Source organism: Etheostoma spectabile, chromosome 16 (assembly GCF_008692095.1).
Source record: "Etheostoma spectabile isolate EspeVRDwgs_2016 chromosome 16, UIUC_Espe_1.0, whole genome shotgun sequence".
In the NCBI taxonomy this organism is placed as follows: domain Eukaryota; kingdom Metazoa; phylum Chordata; class Actinopteri; order Perciformes; family Percidae; genus Etheostoma; species Etheostoma spectabile.
Genome location: NC_045748.1, coordinates 17,563,032 through 17,583,765, shown reverse-complemented (window position 1 = coordinate 17,583,765; position 20,734 = coordinate 17,563,032). Strand labels below are relative to the sequence as shown.

Here is a 20,734-nt window from a genome sequence, read left to right as displayed (position 1 = left end):
GAAAATGGAGCAGCTGAGCCCTAAATTAATTCAAGCACCATGGAACACACATATTCAAAGACACACACATACACACACACACCAAACTACTTTCATGTGCTACTTCAAAGCGTCAATTAAACAAGAGAAAAGCTAGATAATAACCATAAGGTCATCCACATCGTAATAGGCCAAAGTATTGGTTGTGACACATCAAAAAACTTCCACAGCTTCTAGCCAGCACATGAAAATACATTAACACCACAGCAGGGAATAGCATGCACAGAGGTGCATGCAAATAAGGGAGCAAGTTTTTACAACATAAATCTTAATATTTGACAAAACCACAAATGTGTTGTGACTTCAAAGTTTTTCTAGAAAGGTGACTACACTAGAACAACGACAGTTACATCATGTAACCATAGTACAAACACAAGCACATTTTTTAAAGTGAAATCTCACAAAATATTATGAAATGCGTAATTCTTTCGATGTTTGAGGGCAGAGCAGTTCTTACAGTATATGCTAAAAAAGTGGGTAGTGCATGTACATATAAACAACATCACAAAAATAATCTGGCAAGGTTAATTTATTGTCATTCTACAACACAAGATTGAATTGTAAGCTGTAGTCCCTTTTTGCTCCACAAGAAAAACCAACAAAACAAAAGAATTAATTTACGAAAATATTCTATATTACAATATTTTTCCATTGTCTTGCAAACTCTAGGCTTGACTGTGAATTGACCGAATGACATAAGCAAATTGCCTCTTTATCCCCATAAAACTCTTTGCTGTCTACAGTACATTTATCAGGACGACCTTTCCACCTCAGGCCATAAATAGCCGAAGCTCTGCACCAAGCATAATATGCAGGGGGAAGCAACATCACAGCAAAGTCTCCCACTCATACTTGTCTATTCTTAATGCTAACTATAGGGAAAAGACGGAAATACGTCTCCAGACAAGCAACATGAACTGCCATTCCCTGCACCTTTAATGCCATGTAAAAGTCGATGGGGACAATAAGGCCAAAGTCAAGGTACCAGGCACATAAAAAAACCTTACCAAACTTCAGAAGGAGGACACAATCAACCGAAGCTCACAACATGTTAATCCCAGATCATTAAATCTGGTGTTCACAGACCTAGAAAAAAGGCATATCCAGGGGGTTGTTGAGTACAAAAGAAGTGGCTCCTGTGTGTATCACATTGAAATGGAATACTCCACATTGAACAAAAGATGAAAGCCAACCAACGGAAATTGTTGACTTATGCACTTTGATGGCAAAATGCAACAACTTCTCTCAGGCAAGAAAGAGATCATTGGGCAGTTCAGTGAAGACAGAGTGGCTCCGCAAATCATTTCATGTCCCCTATATTCAGATATAATTTAGGGGAGACTGTATACACTGTCGGTTACATTTTCTATAGCCACAAGAATGCATCTTCACGAGGTAAAAGAGAGCATCTCTTAAAATGCCTGTGCTAAATGCAAATCTGGGTGGGACAAACCTAAGTCAAGAAGTTGGCAATAATGTACCTAAAAGCCAATTCAAAGTCCCTTAAAAAAGCGATAGACAACGCAGCAGTGTAGCAGCCCCTTTGGTAGCCTTCTGTCTCTGGATAACATCCTAAATCTTTGACAAGTTTTGTAACAACACAAACACATGGATAAGTTGCGTGAATGGAGTACAAATAAAACATTTTTGCTGATGATTTTGTCTGCAATTAAACTTCCACTTACTGATACTGACATAGTTTGGACTGGGATAAAGACAGACTACATGAGTGGTTTTGAAAAATTGATGTTTACATCTTTTTTAAATCTGGCTTGACTATTGTTCTAGATTGATAACCACCTCCAAAGATGTTTAGAGCAATCAAATTGCAATTTGTTTCTGATTTTCCTTGGCAGCCTTTGGCTTAGATTTGGCTTTGACTTGGCTTTTGTGATTATCATGTAGCTATCATATCTGCCCAAGACACATGAAGGGGCTAAGTGTAAGTGGGAAACTCACAGCTGGTCAGGTGGCAGGGGATATACAGTACTATAGGATTGCATGCCAGGTCCAATTGCAACCTCAATAATAACTTCTTATTGCTATCAATATGGACAATTCTGTATCTATAACAATATGCATGTTCATAGCAATTTTGAATCTGGCTCAGATCATGCTTTGTGATATATCCTCCAAATAAGATCCTGAGAGTTGTTGCCAAGTTGGTATAATTGGAAATTGAAGGTAGTGACTGAGACTAGACAATCTGTGCATGAGCCAACATTTTCTGAGAGTCCAGGTATACGATTGTGCTTACAAGAAACTAGGGCAATACATGCTGACAGTGAAGCAAAGAATGTTGCCACAGAGCAAAAATTTAAAAAAATAAATCATATTGGAGGCACTCTGTGTAAACAACTGAACAGAGAACAATGGAGTGTTGTGCACTGTGGATACTTTAAGTGAATATAGTCTTGTCTAAACAAAAGAAAAGCGTCCAAGATGGAAAGGCATATAGGGAAGGACTTGGATCACAAGAAAAGGCGCAACATTTTGAGAAATTACGGTTTATTGGAGGTGCAGATCCCTACGAGTTGGCTCCTTCTTCTCGGATCCATGACGACCTGGTGATACTTCCTTCAGTTGCATATCCCGATATAGTCAACTACCTGGTTTTCTCGCCAGGCCCATACAGAGTGGCAGACCTTAAATCCTACAAAGGTCTGGAGGTCTATAACCAGATGGTGTGTGGATGGCTGAGGGAGATGCAGTACCAAGTCATTAATGACCGTTACCCAAAGTAAAATAATGTAATGATGTATTTTTAACCTAACCTTAACTGTGTGATATCATTGTAATACTCAAGGTGTAACCAAGTGACTCTCAATCATTTTTCTTTTTCATTTCAAAGACCCCCAGTTTGCTAGCTACACTGTACACTATCTGAGTGAGTTTGAGCTTTGCCAACCACAAGCGCCTCCATTCCTCTGACAACTTCTGGCATTCCACTCCCTGGTTTTGAATAACTTTTGGAAGTCGATAATATTCCAAATGTTTTTTCTCAGTCTGACCTATTGATACAACCTAAAGCACGGCAATATTTAACCATTTTCCTTGACGAAGTTTGGGATCTACTTCAGTGCCTGTGCTTTGTTGTGATGCGGAGTACCTCCAATATGAATCAAGTAAACGAAGGTACTTTGGTTGGTAAACTATAGGCAGTTTTACTTAACAACCAGGCACTACTGTGATGTGTTTCTCTTATTTGCTCTTGTTCCTACTCCTACGCAGATTTGGGGTGAATCTTCAATCCAGACAGCCCTCAAGCCCAATAATTGGCCATTAGGGGCATGCCTTCTCCACCATCTCTCATGCCTCAAGGAAAAGAATGTGCAGTTTCCTAAAATGATTGTGTGCTGCTGGATGTAGACACCCCCCTGCATCCTTACAGTACCTACTGCTATTACTCACATTCAGACATCTTGGACAATAGCTTTCCTCTTGTGCAGACTAGCCCACTGCCAATGTTCTCAATAATAAATTCCTTAAACACACATGGTCTCCCCTTCAACATTGGACTCAGGGTTCATTCCCCAAAGGTATCTTAACAAGCTCATATTATGCTTTTTGGCATTTACCTTTAGCCTTTACTTCTGTGACGAACATGTATCACTTTGTAACACGTTATAATGCTCACCGAGCTGCTAGCATGGCACTCCCTCGCTCTGCGTCTGACTGACTAGTAGTCCTTACATAGCTACTGCGCGTGTGTGACTCCCAACAAAGATGGAATAAGTGTGATGCCTCACTCTGTAGCTAAAACAGAGAGCTCAACACAGGGTGAAAATAAAAGCTGCAGCAATGTGCAGTATAACAAAAATATGGTGTTCTTTGAAAATTAAACCATGTAAACCTATACTGATACAACCTCTAAATATAATTATGAGCATAATATGAGAACTTTAAGATATAATGATCCTAGCCCATTTATTTATAATGGGGCCTGTCAGCCTTAAAATGTTTCAAGGAACTAGGGCCCAGGTTTTGTCTGTCATGATAAAGAGATGTGTGCCTCACTGTATACAACCTCTTTGAAGCAGGGCATGCTTGGAAAGAGATTATTTGCTAATTTCTCCGCAATGTAATATAACAGCCATACATTCATTTCCGGATCAACAAAAATAAATTTGATTGACCATTTTTCAAGTAAGTACGATTAGTCACAAGTGGTTAAAGTATGTGTTTTTGAAATATATTTTTGAATGGCTTAGACCTTTCGGTCTTCATTATGACCACCTGTATTTCATGTCATGCCTGGCACTGACTTAATTCCAGTAGCTCAGCCTAAGCTCTTGTCACTTCTCATAAACTACACAGATGATGTCTTCCACTCCACCTGTCTGTGTCGCTTGGTTAAATCTACATGGCATGAAACCCTGTATTGTCAAGTATTACTCAGTTCAGTTTTGCACACAGGGGCTAAGACAAAATGCAAGAGACACTTAGCTTTTGCACAGCATAAAAACAATATCAAAAAGAAAAGCATCTGCCCAGCCACAATCCACATTGCTGCTGGCCTTTGCCTGGCACAGGCAAGGAATTTCTATGTATGACCAATTAACATTCCCCTCTAACATCATTCCGACTAATAGAGTTTCCTCCTCAGTTTAAGTCTCTCCTATTATCATGTTTGTAGTACTTGCCTGCACTTGAGGAGACATTTTTAGCTCTAATTATAGGCCCACAAACTGACTCTTTTACCATTGACCTCAGAGAGGAACTCACTCAGCAGTGTCCTTCACAGAGTTTAGAGGAGCTTGACCTGCACGCATTTAATTTTAAAAGGCATCATCTGCTCAGAAGGTAGACACAAGTTGCATTTAATTACTACAGAGGGAAATCCTCAACAGCAAATAAGACAAGCATAAGCTAAGCTGAAGTATTCTAGATAACCATGAATATAAACTTACTCCACCACTGGCTATGTGACTGGAAAGATTAATAATCCCCACATAAGTAAGCATGCATAATATGTAAAGTTACTCAGTGTTGTATTTTACATCTACTGTAGATGAAGAGGGTAGTAAGCTATTCTGTCAAGGGTAGGTGAACTCATCATGGTTAATGTCTTATTTTCAGCGTTAATGTCTCAGTGGTCATAATGATATGACCAATGACACAGACTGCATGTCTAATTAAAATTATTTGGAATGTTGCTGTAATGAGCAGAATTTATTTCTGGGGCAGAGGCTGTTGTCACCAATATGTCACATCTCAAAATTTAACAATGCATATTTTTTTCGCAACTGGGACACTGTGCTCCCAATTAATTTTTAATGATTCAGAAAACACACCAAGTGAACTGAAAGCAATCATGATAAAACATGTAAACAAAAGGTAATAAGTGTATAGAGAGACCAACTTTTTTAAAATGTGCAATTCATCTTTCAATTATAAATCAAATTATTCCCTTTAAAATATTTTGAATTTGGGAGATGCTTAAACTATTTTTATGCACTATTCCTAGGCAGATAAATATGAGCCTATACAGAAGGTTAGATGCAGGGCTATGTGAACCCCTGATGAATATGTAGATAGTTACATGTTCACACACAAATTATGAATCTGAATGACTAAAGTCACTTTTTACCGTATTCCTCATGTCCCTATGCAATATCTGGTGTCAAAATACGTTACATGATGTAAAAGAAAAAAAGTCTACATTTTAACAAATTTCACAGATATCAAATGGGATATGAAATGGTAAGTCACATTTACTTGAAGGAAATTGTGAAAAGAACTGTGACATTGTTCGCAAAGCAGATTGGCAATTCTCCAGAGCAGCATGGTAGCTCAGTGGTTAATATGGTCATCTAGAGGTCATTCATTAAAATAATTGAGCGCAGCTTTCTTACTTTTACTGTGTTTGCATGTGTTCCCTCGGTCATTACAAACTTATTTAGGTCAAGCAAAATGGAATATCTAAATTGACCATTTATGTGTAATATCTGCCATACTGAAATTTAACACCTGGACCATCTAAAGCATTATCAATCTACAATGCTATTCTTTGGATAATCTTTGGTAGTTATGTAAAGACTATGTAATTTAGTGGACAAACTGTGAAATCTTTGGCTTCTAAATACAAATAATGGTCAATGGCAGCTAGCGTTTTGAAAAGTGCATGGAAAGAAAATGCCAACATATTTACACATCTCATAAAGCAGAGTGTAAACGGCTTTATTCTTATTTCACATTATATACTAGTGCATGAATGTTGTATTAAAAGGGCAAATATCCCTGCCCAAAATTATAAATAAGTGCCACAGACGCACCAAAACTCAGCAAACATTGTCTAGTGTGCATAGTAAAATTAAAGACAACATGTATACGCTTTAAATCATCTTGCCAAGAAAACTTTTTCGAATTACTTTTTGTCCTACCTCTGGTGTGGCTGGCGACCCTTCGGCGACCCGTCAACGAGCTGTGCATGACATGCTGATAGCGAGACATGTCCGTTGGCGTGTTGGGACCACGGAAACTGTCCTGGAACCTCTGCATCAAATCCTCTACTGACTCCGTGTTTGGGTCAATAACTGCGAAACAGAGATTCCAAAGTGAAAATGGCAGGCATGTCATAAGGCTTTAAAGTGAAAATAATTTTGCAAATAGTGACACATAAGCTATAGTAAGTAAAATACACACATGGATGCATAAAGGTAAACATCTCTAAATAGCTTTTTTTTCTTTATTATTTGAAAGATAAAAGTTCGATATGCATCATCAGTCACTAGGCTGTCCTATTTAGACACTGTAAAAAAAAAGCACTGTGTTATTTCTTTTATCTGGCCTTTAAATGATTCCATCAATTCAATTTTGCCTCATCTCTACAGGGACCCTGCCAACGCTTCCACTGATGGCTCAGTCTCACTCTTTTACTGATGAATGACTCCAAAACAACTGGCTGTAGGGAAAAGGGTTTACCGTACAGCAGAAAATTGCAAAAGTAAAAGGACAGGACATTCTGTCTAGATATGCTCTGGCTAATTAATTAATGCCAGAATGAATATACTAATTAGGAGTCTCCCCTTATTGTGTCTGACACAAACATGTCGTAACATGGATATCTAAAAGAGATATGCTATTTAACTACATGTACTTATAGCCTCTGTTAATAGAACCACCCTTGTTTTATATCCCCTGTGAAGCGTTCAAGTTTAATCTAAGTGTATGTAAGGAGTAACAAATTGGCCGTACTGTATATGGGCTATCATATCTGCAAGCAAATACTGAAAGTGTAGGGTTAGACAGCTGTGGCCAAAAACAAACAACCGGTAAAAAACCTCTGAAAACTGTTTGGTCCCCAAACTTAGTGTAAGTATAGCCATCTCCAAAAGATGAGGCCATTTATCACCCCAACCACCACTACCCCCACCTATCATCAGCGTCTTTTGATCTGTCAGTCTGGCTCAGAGGTGTACTCTTTTCATGAATAATGGTGATGTGTTGCTCCCAGTGGATGCTCATTGTGCATGCCAATGAGCGTGCAAGAGCAGATGAAGATGGAAATGAAGAGGATGAGGGTTGAAGTGAAAAGGCAGTAGTGTTCACATTGTTTTTGATATTATGAATGGAAAGTTAACATTAACAGCGGTGTTGCAGTGTGCTTCAGAACAAACATTACCCTTTCAATGATACACAATTTGTTCAGAATCATTGTTTCAGGTTGTGGTTGGCATGGTTGGCATATGGTAATAGACCCCCGTAACCAGGTGCAAGGCATGATGCAAAGTGACCATGACCTAATTTTGGGAACAGATGTTGGCTTATGGCTTCCAGCCAAAAATGTTTTTGTTTTGTAGAGTTATTAAAGTTGTTATAACAATGTTCAAGAAGAACAAAACACCCACAAGTTGTTTGGTCCTTACAAATAGCTCCAACAAAATCTTTTCCACAGACAAAGACACCCTCTAGCTTGTGCTGTCTTGGAAAATTGACATAAAGTGCATTGGCTACTACATATTTTAGCTCTTCTGTTTGGGTGTTAGTTAAGTTAGTAGTCCATTTATCCTTGAAAGTTAGGAAAACAAGAGGAGAACTATACCACTAGGCAGCACACTCACTGTTAACCTACACTTAGCAATGAACAAAACACAAGCATTTTCTTTTTAGATAAAATAATGTATGTACATGGGTTGTTGACTAGGAATCCAGCAGCCGGCCAGAGACGTTTCATCAAAACACCTATTCGTACATGATTGAAGAGGGACTAGAACAATGTTAGATTTATTTTTTTCCCCCCAGAGGCATCAATACGTGTCTATAGCCAAAGGGCTGGATATGAACTTTCTGAAGATATTTCCACTATAACAGTGTGTCACATTTTTAAGCCCTGTGTTATCACTATACAAATTGATCTAAGGTGCCCTGAAGGCAGCCAAAAAGCTAAATGGCAGTCAAACAAACCCAGGCAGTTGAAAACTAAGTAAACTAATGGTTCATAGAGCCAACGAGCATCAACTCTGTCAAAAGCACCACAGTCAAAAAAGTACTGTGTGGAAATGAAACATATCATTTCACCACAGTTCTGGTGAAATAGTAAACTTTGTTTATGAAGAATCTGAATATCCAGATCTCTGAATTTGAAAATGTTTACAATATCATGCTTCTAGTTGAAAATACTTAAGTAATTTACTTTGTATAAGTGACCTGATACTAGATAAGCAGATGAGGATGGATGGATGGACTTTGTATAAATGGGCTTTTTGTGAATTTATCTAACTGCCACTGTTACTGACATATCCCCCACATCACTTCTGCTAAGTGGCCAGTGGCTTCAAATTCACAGTAAGCTGTGCACATCAATCACTTACCACGCCAGCCTTCATTCATTTGTTTCTCTGTTTACAATACTTCAGCTTACTGCATGCTGCCTCCCGCTTCTATTGCTGATAATTAGTTTATTTACAATCCAGCTGCCTTCAATATATCATAAACTGCAAAGATATCCATTTTGTTTGACTACAGCTAAAGCTATGATACACTAACAAAGTATAATTGTTGTTCTTCTACTATGTTGTATCATACAGAAGTAACTGAACTTTTTTTTAAGCTTACTGGTTTTAATGTTGAAGCAGTTACTGTTGCTTCTGGTAATTGTGTGGTGCATGTACACCAACCCTTGGCTATGAGTCGGGTTCTGCCTTGTGCTGAAGGAATGCTTTTGAGCACATGACACAAAGACTAAAACAAGAGTTCCCTGGCACCAACTTCCAAAGGATTTCCCATACTGACCGTCTTCAGGGAGAAAAGAAAGCACATTTCAAGGCTATAATAGCAGAGTAGTTTTCTCTGTTAGGCACAGCAGAAAGTATCTTAAACAGTAAAATTAGGGTTTAGGCTTATACACATTCAACCTAAACATGTTCAGCTGGCCACCACATTTGGCATTTGGTTTGCATTTTAAAATCCAAAAGGGCTTTGCTTTAGCTGTAGTGTCAATATGGGAGCTAAAACCATGAAAGGAAAGTGAATAGAAAATATAAAGAACTTAACAAAGGAACTTAATTCCCTGTGGGTATTTATGGCAGTTTCAGGCTAATTCAGGTTCTTGGGGTTAGCAAAAAAATAAGAAGGGCCAGAGTAGGTGGCACTTAAGTTTTGACCTGCCATGACTGAGCAGAATGTGTGACAGCATGTTTGAGGTTAACTGCTTGCATACATATTAAATAGCCTCTCTTTTTCCTCTTCCTTTGTTCCATTTGGAAACAAATGTAAGTCCCTGAATTGCTAATGTTTATGTTTGTATCTCTGTCTTTCCCGCTAACATACACATACACCTTACATCTCAATCATCTTAAAATATTAAAACCTCTTGACGGATGTGTTTGCACCATTTAGTAATGTACACTTAATCCTGTAAAACTGACATGTTCTTTGGCCAATCTTCAGATATGGAGCAATCATTTCATTTAATTACAAACAAGATGGTCCTCCTTATCACAAATTGCCCACAAGACTCCATAGTTGACACAAGATATTGTAAGACATTAATGTTTGCATTAGTCATGAACACTAAAACACAAATGTGTTCATTTTTAGCAGAATGTTTTCTCCTGAAGGTCTCTCACTATTTGGCTGTTACTCGACATTTCTCACATCTGTCAGAAGCAGCTACTAAGATATTTTATTCTGACATTTGTTTTTCCCCAGACCTCAGGTCCACACAGGCTTCTCATTTTGAGTTCTATGTCAGCTAAAGCTCTGGTGCCTTTATTTTCTCTCTTATCTGCAGTTACTCCCTTATCATGTGTTAACAGTGTCTCATAAGCAGTGGATGTCAACAGCATGATGCATCAGTCAACCTATTCCTATTTTCCTAACGTCCCGGTCTAACGGTGCCCAATACGGGAAGATAACCCTCTCAATTTGCATGCTTGTTTTTGTTTATGCAGGCTTTTGTGAAAGTGTGTATGTATATGCAGTTGTTTGTTTTTGTCTATGTAAATGACATGTTTTAGCTCCTGCCCTGCTTTTATTTGCTACTCCCTGTCTGTCAAGTACATTGCTTTTACAGCTGTGTGTAAAGCACAGCAGTTTACATAAAGTGGACTCAAACCTCCATTTTCATCCTTTCATGGCCTTTACCAAAATATGAAAATGGCCAACAAATCAAATGATTTGCAGTTTAAACAGTGGCAAAAAAAACTCTTTGAAGCTTGATAACATACTCAACAAAGACAAATGTATTATATGGATATGTTCACATCTAATGTTCCTTTGACACACTGAGCTCCTCTAGCTTTCCATTTGGGTGCATTGATGTCCCAGAAATGCTTGTTACTAACTTAGCTCTGGGGAGTTTATTCCCCGGAGTCCTTATGTTCTTTTTCTCACAGCATGTGTCCTTGGATTAGGGTGGCACCAAAATCATGGTTGCAGCTGTCGTTGTGGTCCTCCTACACATCCTGCTATGCCCTGTTACACCCTGCGGTGCCCTCAAAAGTCCTGCTACGTCCTGCTATGCTCTGCTGTGCCCTCTAACGCCCTGCAGTGCCCTGCTATGCCATGAACTACTACAACTACTATTTCTAGTCACTGTTCCATTATCTTTTATTGTGACGGTTATTGCCACTATTCATTTCACCCCCAACTGGCCTTGTCAGACACCGCCTACCAAGAGCCTGTCTGTCCGATGTTTCTTCCTATAAGGGAGTTTTTCCTCGCCACTGTTGCTTGCTCTTGGGGGAATTACTAGAATTGTTGGGTCCTTGTAAATTATAGTGTGTTCTATAATAATATATATATATATATATATACACACACACACACACACACACACACACACACACACATACATATATTATACTTATATATACATACTCTAGCTGTAAAGTGTCTTGAGATAACTCTTGTTATGAACTGATACTATAAATAAATGAATTTAATGTAAAGACCATGGAACATTACACATCTGAAAAATAATCAGGGTGTTGCTCAAGTGTTCACTACAAACATAATACCGCCTATCTGTTTTTTTTCCCTGCTCTGTTTTTTTGCATCTCTTATAATCTAGCCTCCCCTGGGAGCTTATTGGTAAGCAATGCTTTCACACAGACCCAGAGAGGTAAGGCATGCAGCCATTTTCTTTTTGATGGATATGTACTCATTGTTCTTATTATGGGTCAACTAAGGTTTCAGGAGAGCCTCACTAGTTAGACAAAACACACAAAAAGGTTAGCATTAACAAACTACTCACTGCCAGACAAGTTAAAGGGGAATTTCTGTATTTTTTTGCATGTATTTCTGTCTAAATGACTAATGTGAACAAAGATCTTTGAAATTGGTCCAGTATTGAGCAAGAACGCTGTTAACGATTAGCAGACTGCAATGTAATGTTGGTAATTGGTATCTATTTTTTCATACCTTGACATTTCACCAGGATGTACGGTATACGGCGGTATTTGTGTAAAATAAAAATAAAACAGACGGCCCTCGCTGTCCAACAGTATTGGACATTAATCTCTTCCGCTAATGGCAAGAGACCCTTCCAATTTAACAAGTATTTGACATCGTCATTTTTGTTATTTTGTTGGTGAAATATATTCATTTCATAATCACAAGAAGAACAAGCAGACAAACAAGAACAAGAAAAATGTGGGTAGCATAATAAAGCTTAAATTGTCACAGTAAACTTAAGAGATGACTGCTGATTGATTAACCATATTGTTTTGCCCCTGTGCAAATCATTTTCAAAGTAGATATTAGTTGAGAATTTAGCATACCATTGGTTATTAATACTACTGACGTCATTATTTGTACTAATACAGTTGCTGCTACAGCTTCTACTAATAAAATAACAACAATGCTAATAAATGTGTATGGTATGATATTGGTATGATATTATCACAATCAACAGAGGAGGAATTCATGTTTTTTAATCAAAACAAAAAAAACAAAATATTACCTGGTAAAGCACTAATTTGCAGAAGAAGAGATTTCTAAAAATATATCTCTGGGTATCAAAAGAAAACAACTGATATAATGACGCATGTATCTGATGTCCGTACCTTCACAGCAAATGATATTCAGCACCAGGAAAGGCAACAGTTGTTCCGTCAGCAAAAAATACACTGAAGGACTAGCTACTCAAAAAAGCCAAATGAACAAGACGGTCGGCTTCCTCCAAATTGCTGATACAGCCTATGGGAATTACTGTCTGTCAGAAACTGAAACCTTTGACCATGACTTTCTGTCCATAAATAGTCCTTAAACCTTATTTCTCTTAGGCTCAAGAAGCTATTTTCTCTCTGCTGAAAGTCAGTGAGACATAAGGCAACACTTATGCACATATGGCCAATTTGATTTAACCCTTGTGTTGTCTTCCCGTCAAAATTGAAAAAATAAACACTTTTGATGCTTCAGTGTTTTTAACTTTTTCTTAAGTTTTTGTCTCTTTTTTTCCAATACTTTTTTTTTTATGTTTGTCGCTATTTTTTGACATTTAACACTACGTAACACTAACTTATTAACTTAAGTTTTACAGTTATTTTAGGAATTTTTGGTCAATAAACTTAATTTAGGAAATTATAACTAATGTTCGAGTTAGAAAAGCATAAATTAGGAATTATTTAGACTAAAATTAAGGGAATGTATGTTGATGGATAATCACAGTCTGGAATATGTCAAACTACACTCAAAAGTTTCAAAACCACTTCAATTTGTTTTTCAAATGCTATAAAACTGAATAAGACACCAAAATTAATGAAAAGTAGAGATTTGTACTTGCCAAAGAGTGTTGTGTTGAATTAGTAATGTCATTTTCGGTAATTAAAAAGAACATTGATATAGGAAAACGCGTCAATTTCACCCAAGGACAACATGAGAGTTATGCAACTTCTTGACATGTTTAAACAATTGTTATAGACTTTCCCTATTCAAAGCCATCCCTCCAGGCAGCCAACGGCACTCGTATACACAGTAGCAGATGCAGGCATGTGGAAAATGGTGAAGAGATTTCTGAAGATCTTTCGACCAACCCCTGCTGTTTTCATTTGGAGCAAATCTGGAAGAAAGTGATCCAAAGAAATAAAATTTCCTGCAGATTTCATTTATTTTAAATTGCATTTCCTTTTATTATTCCCTTTCTTATGTCTTTTCTTTGCCTGTACCTCCAACACTTGCCGTCATGCATGCAGGCACAAGCACATACACACTTTAGCTGCATCTCTATTCCCTTGTGTTCTCTCCTCCCCTTCACGGCTTGGGGAGCAAATGAGTGCAGAAGGGATCAATAGCAAGGAAGCAGGGGTTCATACCGGCTCTGATTCCCTCTGTGATTTATTAAAGTTGCCATCGTGTCAATAGGAGCAGTCCAGTCTAGCTCTCTGGGAAAGCTTTGACAGCCCTGCTTCTGGAAGTGTGACAGGTACATGGGAAGAGAGTAAGAGGCTTGACAGATACAAAGAAAAAGACAAAAGTGTTGGAGATGACAAGGGATCCAAAGATGAACGGAGAATGGCCGAGAGAGAAAGAGATAGTGCCAGAGACGTGTGAAGAAGAGATGGGAAGACAATGGATGCCATGGGTGTTGAAGCAAAGAGAAAGGAGATGATGTTGGGAATGAGATGCAAATAAGAGAGCCGGGTGGGATACAGAGCAGCGGGTAAAGGAGCATAAGCTGAAAATATGATAAGACAGATGGGGGGAACATAATAGGGAGGAATCATCATAGAAAGAAAAAAACAGAAAAATAATATTAATAATAATGATAACAATAGGAAGTACAGTAAGAGGGAGAGTGAATAAAACAAAATCATGTGCCATTGCATAGTTTTAGAAAATATCTTAAAGGTGCCCTGCTACACGTATTTCATACTTTTTGGTAATGTCTGAACCATGGACTCTAACATTTTTTGTGGAAAAAATGCCTTGGTTACCTTGTTTCAAGCCATACTAGCGTGGCATAGAAGAAGAAGTGTGGAAGAAACGGCTAGATTTGTGCCAGTTCTCATTAATATTCAATGAGATAAGCTGCTTAACACTGATTGGCTAACAGCTAGCCAATGAGAGCCCAGCTATCAGCATCCTTTACCCAGCGCAACTGGGAGAGCTCATGAATGGTAATGACGTCAGACTGACCAGCTTTTGTAATTGGCCAGATTTCTCTATTTCTTTTCAGTGGCTAGAACTGACAGGAGGTAGCAGTTCATTTTCACATTTTTGACATAACACAAACACATATGGACCTAACATATTTAAAAAAATTGCTGAAAGCTAACATTTTGTGTATTTAAAATAATAAATGAATAGGTTGATACGGTTCCACAATGCTTACTCTCTGAGAATAAAGTCAGAATTCCTAAATTTAAAGCCAGAATTCTGAGAATAAACTAATAGACTGTAAACTCAGAGATCAACTTCATTTTTCACATGTGGCCTTAATCCTCTTCCGTAGATCTTTAATCCCAAAACTAACAGATAAATACCAAAGGCACCATACTGAAGGCATTGCCAAAGTCAGAGCACATAATCCATGTAAAAAAAAAGATACAGTATGGGAGAATTGGAAGTTTGACAAAATCTTACATCATAGAAAGAAAGGAACAAGCGGAATTGCATTTTTGTGCTATGGCGATTGCCAAGATACAACAAAATGAAATATATTAACAGTTGAAAACACTTAAAGACATCTGGAGAACTTAGAAAAACGCAAGGAACAGACAGAAACTCTCCCACTCTGCAGGATTTGAACATTTACTGTCTTATGTCTAGTCATCCCCAGCCACTGGAAAGAATGTAATGTCCCATCTTTAGTCAGACACTTTTTCTTTCTGCTAGCGTTTGTCTCTACTTGTATATTTTAAAGCATCTGCTGTTTGCAGAGGAGCAGGAATAAAGTGCTATGTATAGCTCCTGCTCTTGCCATGGGCTAGAATAAAATATGGATGTGTCTCCCCATGCTGCGCCAGCTAAACATCGTAGGCCAAGCTCTGACCTCCAATTGCTCCAGACAGGCTGAAGCTCTTGCCTGACAATTAATTAAGAAATACACCCTAGTCATGAGATTTAAGAACAAGATCCTCACATAAAAATATTTCAAATAAATGCATCTCTTGGGACAGTGTGGGAGACAGTGACTCAGAAATGTATGGGTTAATAACTAATGTGCTAATGTACATATTTAACCTTTTGAGGACAATAGACACACTAGGGAGTCCAAGCGATGTTTGACAAAACTCTTATTCAAAAAGCGATACTTTCTAAATTTTATTTCAGATATATTTCATTCATATATAACACTACTTTTGTGAACCCAAGACTTTTGTGAATTAATTACAAGCACCAAAACCACTTAATGTAGGTTTGTTTTCTCAAGAGATTTGAGGAATTTCAAAAAAGCAATCATCAACTTTGTCAGCTTTAGCGCCGAATTATCTCTTCACACATTGGGCTGGGACAATTATAGGTTAAACCTTACAAAAAGCTGAGTTTGTTCTGAATATTTTAATAATGATCACAGAGATTGGTTATATGCAAATACCCTTAAAAGGTGAATTTAAAAAGAAGTGTAAAAATGCCTCAGACCTCAGAAGGTTAATAAGTAACAATGACATGCAGCCTATTGCTGGCAGGTAACACCTGGAAACACCAACTGTAAAGCTGTATTGAATTGGATAAAGACAAGACTTTATTTATCCCGTGGTAAAATTCACAAGCTACTTGCCAAGTTATACTTTGGTGAAATAAACTTAAAAGTAATGCAAAAGTAGTGTAAAGCAATAGAATTTAGAGACAGTAACATTGTAATATAACTAATTACTCTCAAATGACAGTAACTCGTACTATATATTGTATTACATTTTGGAAGTAACTTGTCCAACACTGTCCAGTGCAATCTAAAAAGGTGCTGGGAGCCAACATTGCATGCAAAGACACTCCCTACATACATGCATACCTTTTGACGTATGCTAAGCAACAGAAACAAAAGGCAAATACAAAAGCGTTATCTTCCACAGTGACATTCATTAGCTACCAATCAACCATTCCCAGGATGCATTGTTAACCGTATTTCAGATCGTATCAAAGAAAACAGGCAGAAACATGGTCAACAATGAATCCCCGGGAGGTGTTGATGATTGACGATGTATCATGTCTAATATTAAAGAAACAAGGCAGGTAAAAAGCTCACAATAAGCTCTTTGGAAATCAAATGAACTCTACAAACTGCCAAATAGAATGTCTGAAACTGAACCTGGGTGCCATTTCAGCAGGTTGTGTGGAACCATGGGAGTGGTTTTCATGTGCTCTTTATCCATGATCAGCACCAAGTTTGTTTTCATATTGTTTGGTGAGTCATGAAAGAGTATAAGAATCATCACTTAGGTGAGTCAACTTCCTCCCACATTTCACAGAGCTCATCCAGTGGGCCTCTGACCTAATGAGCTTAGCTCAAATGGCAAAAGTTCAGCTAAGCTCTGGGGAACCCCTCTGTATGAAACAAGCAAAATACAAGGTGTTTATCCCATTTCTTTCCCAAAGGAAATGCGTTCAGTGTTTCATTGAAATGCAATCAGTCTATTAGTCTGAGAGTGGCAAGAAGTGTCTCTCTCACTTGGCGCTTTGAAGAGTGTGCAACTCATAAACATTAGGTTCTGGTCAGTATTTTGTTCTATACCTGACTAAAAACTCTGAGCATGACTGCAGCAAATTGCTTAACTGTTACCTCCCTCAAAGGCTAGGCTTCCGCACCATTCCTGGCGTAGAAATCTGGGTCAAAACACTCTACTCCTGCTCTTGTACTGTGACCTTCATCCACCTGTCTTCTGTCTCTCTCTATGTGCAGCTGCATGAAGCTCTTGAACATCTTAGCCAAGACGACCAGGCTGGACTCAGGGGACAAGTGGGGTTGATTCCTGACTGAAAGCCGTGCTCCACCTTCAATGGCATCTTTCTGCATTCTGTCTGCTGTCTGCTGTCTTTTGGAGACATTAGCTGCTTTCCGACCGGAGGAATTTTTGCAGTTCCTAGAACATAACATTCCTAGAACCCTTTTTTTCTTGCGTTCCGACTGGACCAATTTGGGGATTTTTAAAGCAGTTCCTGTAACTCTTCTCAGCTCCTACTTCAGGGCAGGGTCTTTTTGCTGTTCCCTTTTCCGCAAAGGAACCTAGGTCAACAAGAGTCGGATTTCCGGTACAGACAGACCAACAAAGGGAGAATTTAAACAATTTTTGCCATCTTATTTATCACTACATTCACGTCTGAGAATGTTTTACCCGAGAAATTAATTGTTTTGATTTTGAATATACACAGTATTGCGAAGATTGTTGCCAAATTGACAATTTGCTTCAAAGTTTTTGGAGTTGAGAAGCTCATCGCTCTGCCAGTCATGCTCGGAGACCCCGCTGTAAGCTGGAGGTCTCAGACCGGTCTTGTACATAAAAGCCTTTTATTTTGTCGTTGACGGATCGTTTGGTTAAAAATATCACACAACATGACAACCTGTGGTTAACTGTCTCAGAGTTAAATTCCACAAGCTGGCCGGCCGTCTCTCACACACACACACACACACATACACACACACACAAACGCACACATACACACGGCGACAGCGCAGCAGGCAGAGGCGTGGGAGAGAGAGAGAGAGATCCCCGTTTCTCTTTGGGAGACTTGTTTACATTATGACATTGGCTATATACATTAGATTTAGTATGCAGTTCATACTTTTTTTGGTGTATTTGTTTTCTGATTTTAACGCTATAAAGACCGTTGCTATGCTTGTGTCACTCCCTTACCCCTCCTACCAGTTCCTTTGGCTACTTGGCCAGTGCAAATGCAAATGGAAAAAAATGACATTGGGGGAGAGTTGTTAGTAGAACTGTTTAGACGCAGAGTATTCCTATAACTATGCTTCTGTAACTACCTGGTCGGAAAGCGTCTATCCTCTGTTTTTTTTACACTTCTGACACCACAAAAGATTGCTGTAGTGTTAAGCTTTGTTTCCAGCTATTGCTTGAATTCTTAGGCCATACTTTAGACCCAGGCTAATATCAAATTAGGTAGCGGTGCTGTCCAGCTTCACACAAAGTAGGAATCCTTTTCTTTGCCATGTATGGGATAAAATGACAAATTGTAGGTACTAATGTGTGCGCAAAACTAGTAAGCAACCTACACATAGAGAGCAAGGAAAATCCCAATGAGACTGATTATTATTATCACTTCCTCAAAAGTACTGTGGATGCTGTCAGAGTTAATCTATTCCTTAAAATGATTGTTGTTGTTATTCAGTATCATATTATAATATGGGACAACTGAAAGGGGTATGTAATGTATTTGTTGTTTCTTGCTTTTAGGGATTGCAGGTTTTATAGGTGTTGATTTATTGTTAAGGGGGTTACCCCCTTGTACATATCATATTTTCTTTCAAATTTAATAATCAATTCTTTGGATATGTTTAACTGCTGTTTAACTGTTTTATTTGTATGCCTATTGATGACACTTTGTGACACTTCTAATTGTTATACAGTGAGTATGGGGAGAGACACTGATGAATTTCTTCACGGTAAAAAAATATGTTAAACAGATTCCAAAGACAATAATACATTTTATTTATTCTTAGAACTATTTCCAGATCTTGCTCCAGTGTTACTGGGAACATTTCAGCCACATGTAGAAGTGGAAATGAAGGAGAAAGACATTATGCAAATACAATTAAGATAGGGTGCCAATTTATCACACACCAAGATAATTCATCACACCCAGAAATAATTTGGTTAATGTAATATGCTGCAAGCAACTTTTGTTGGAATTTTTTTTTCCCAACAATTGCATATTGACCAAAGGTAGGCCGAGGAGAACAACTGCAGTTCTGGATTTTCTCCTGAACAAACCCCCCAAAAAATGGAAGGGGTGGATTGGACGGAGGCCCACCCATAATTTAAGGCACAAATGTATTCTACAATGTTACATTTCAATTGGTATGACTGCATAACCTGATTGCAAATACACATACCATTGTTCACTTTTCTTTCCTTCTGACATAGTTTACATTACAGAAAACACTATGAATTATTTAAGGGCCTAAGCCTGAAGTGGTGGTGCCTATTAGTTTATTCCTTGTTATTGTGTCACTGCCTATCCTCCTTTTTCTGTTTTCTTTCCTAAAGTAATGCCATTTAAAGCTTTAACAACGTCAATGTGAACAGTTTGAATATGTAGCATAATAACGTTAATGAACTAAGAGTCTTCAAAAAACTGGGAGCACAGAAGCATTGAGGGATATATTGACTAATATATGTGGGTGAGCAGTCCCAACCACATTTCAAAACAGCCTCATAAAGATGGATCATGAGTTGGCATGCAATCAACCCACATATATCGATCTGGCATGGACTTGGTGCTTACAAATCCATTTATACAGGCATGTCTTGTTTTTCTCTCTCTGATAACAGCCTCACGTTGGATCGCATTACCAAGGCTTCATTTCTCAATGAGTCACAATACCTGGACCCACCCCCCCTTATTTTGTTGTAGTGATTTCTGCTCCATATCATCTTATCTGCTGCTGTACTCCATATATAGGAGCTTATTCATTTTGTGCTGCTTTGAAACTTTCCGACAAACACAATGCACCAGAGATGCTGAAGCCAGGATTGATGAAACTGGCACTGGGTGTTTTCACACTGGGGTGGGCACAGACTAGAATTTTATGATGAACTGCTTAAAGTGTCACATTTATTGGATTTCTGCCTGAGTTCACTTAGAAAATCATTCTAACATACAGCCTACATGGTGGATCTTGATCATGCAATGATATGTGTGCACACACACTGTACATACTGTATGCTGCTTATGTGCATCTGTAAATCATCTTATTCATCTCATTAAATTGCTCTTATTGACAACACAAAATGTTAATGCTTTCCGTAGATAGTGCAAAAGGAAGTATGGGAAGTCTTTGTAATTAACTTCCATCTATTTATCATAGGGAAGGATGACAAGCCTGATTCAGCATTAACCAAAACATCACCCTGAGCAAGCTTGAGTGTGCCAAGCCGGCAGCCATTTCTCAAAAATGATGTCACATTAGCGATCTGAAGCTTGACACTGGGTTATTACTCTCCAGTCTTGGGTTCAATTAGAGCTCGGTAAACACTCCATAAGCTTGGTAATGACAGTGGTCTTGTGGATGATGAAACCATATTTTTCCTTATAAAATCCACTGTACTAGAGGGGATCTTTTTTAAACTACATG

The 20,734-nt window shown here is 38.2% G+C and overlaps 1 protein-coding gene across 1 annotated transcript in view; it reads right to left on the bottom strand.

Annotated features, from left to right (window-relative positions):
- astn2 (astrotactin 2) overlaps positions 1–20,734 on the bottom strand; it is a 285,511-nt gene that overhangs the window by 167,342 nt on the left and 97,435 nt on the right. The window contains exon 4 of the mRNA XM_032540394.1: positions 6,423–6,575. Coding sequence (XP_032396285.1) covers positions 6,423–6,575 — 153 coding nt within the window. The remainder of the gene's footprint in view (positions 1–6,422; positions 6,576–20,734) is intronic.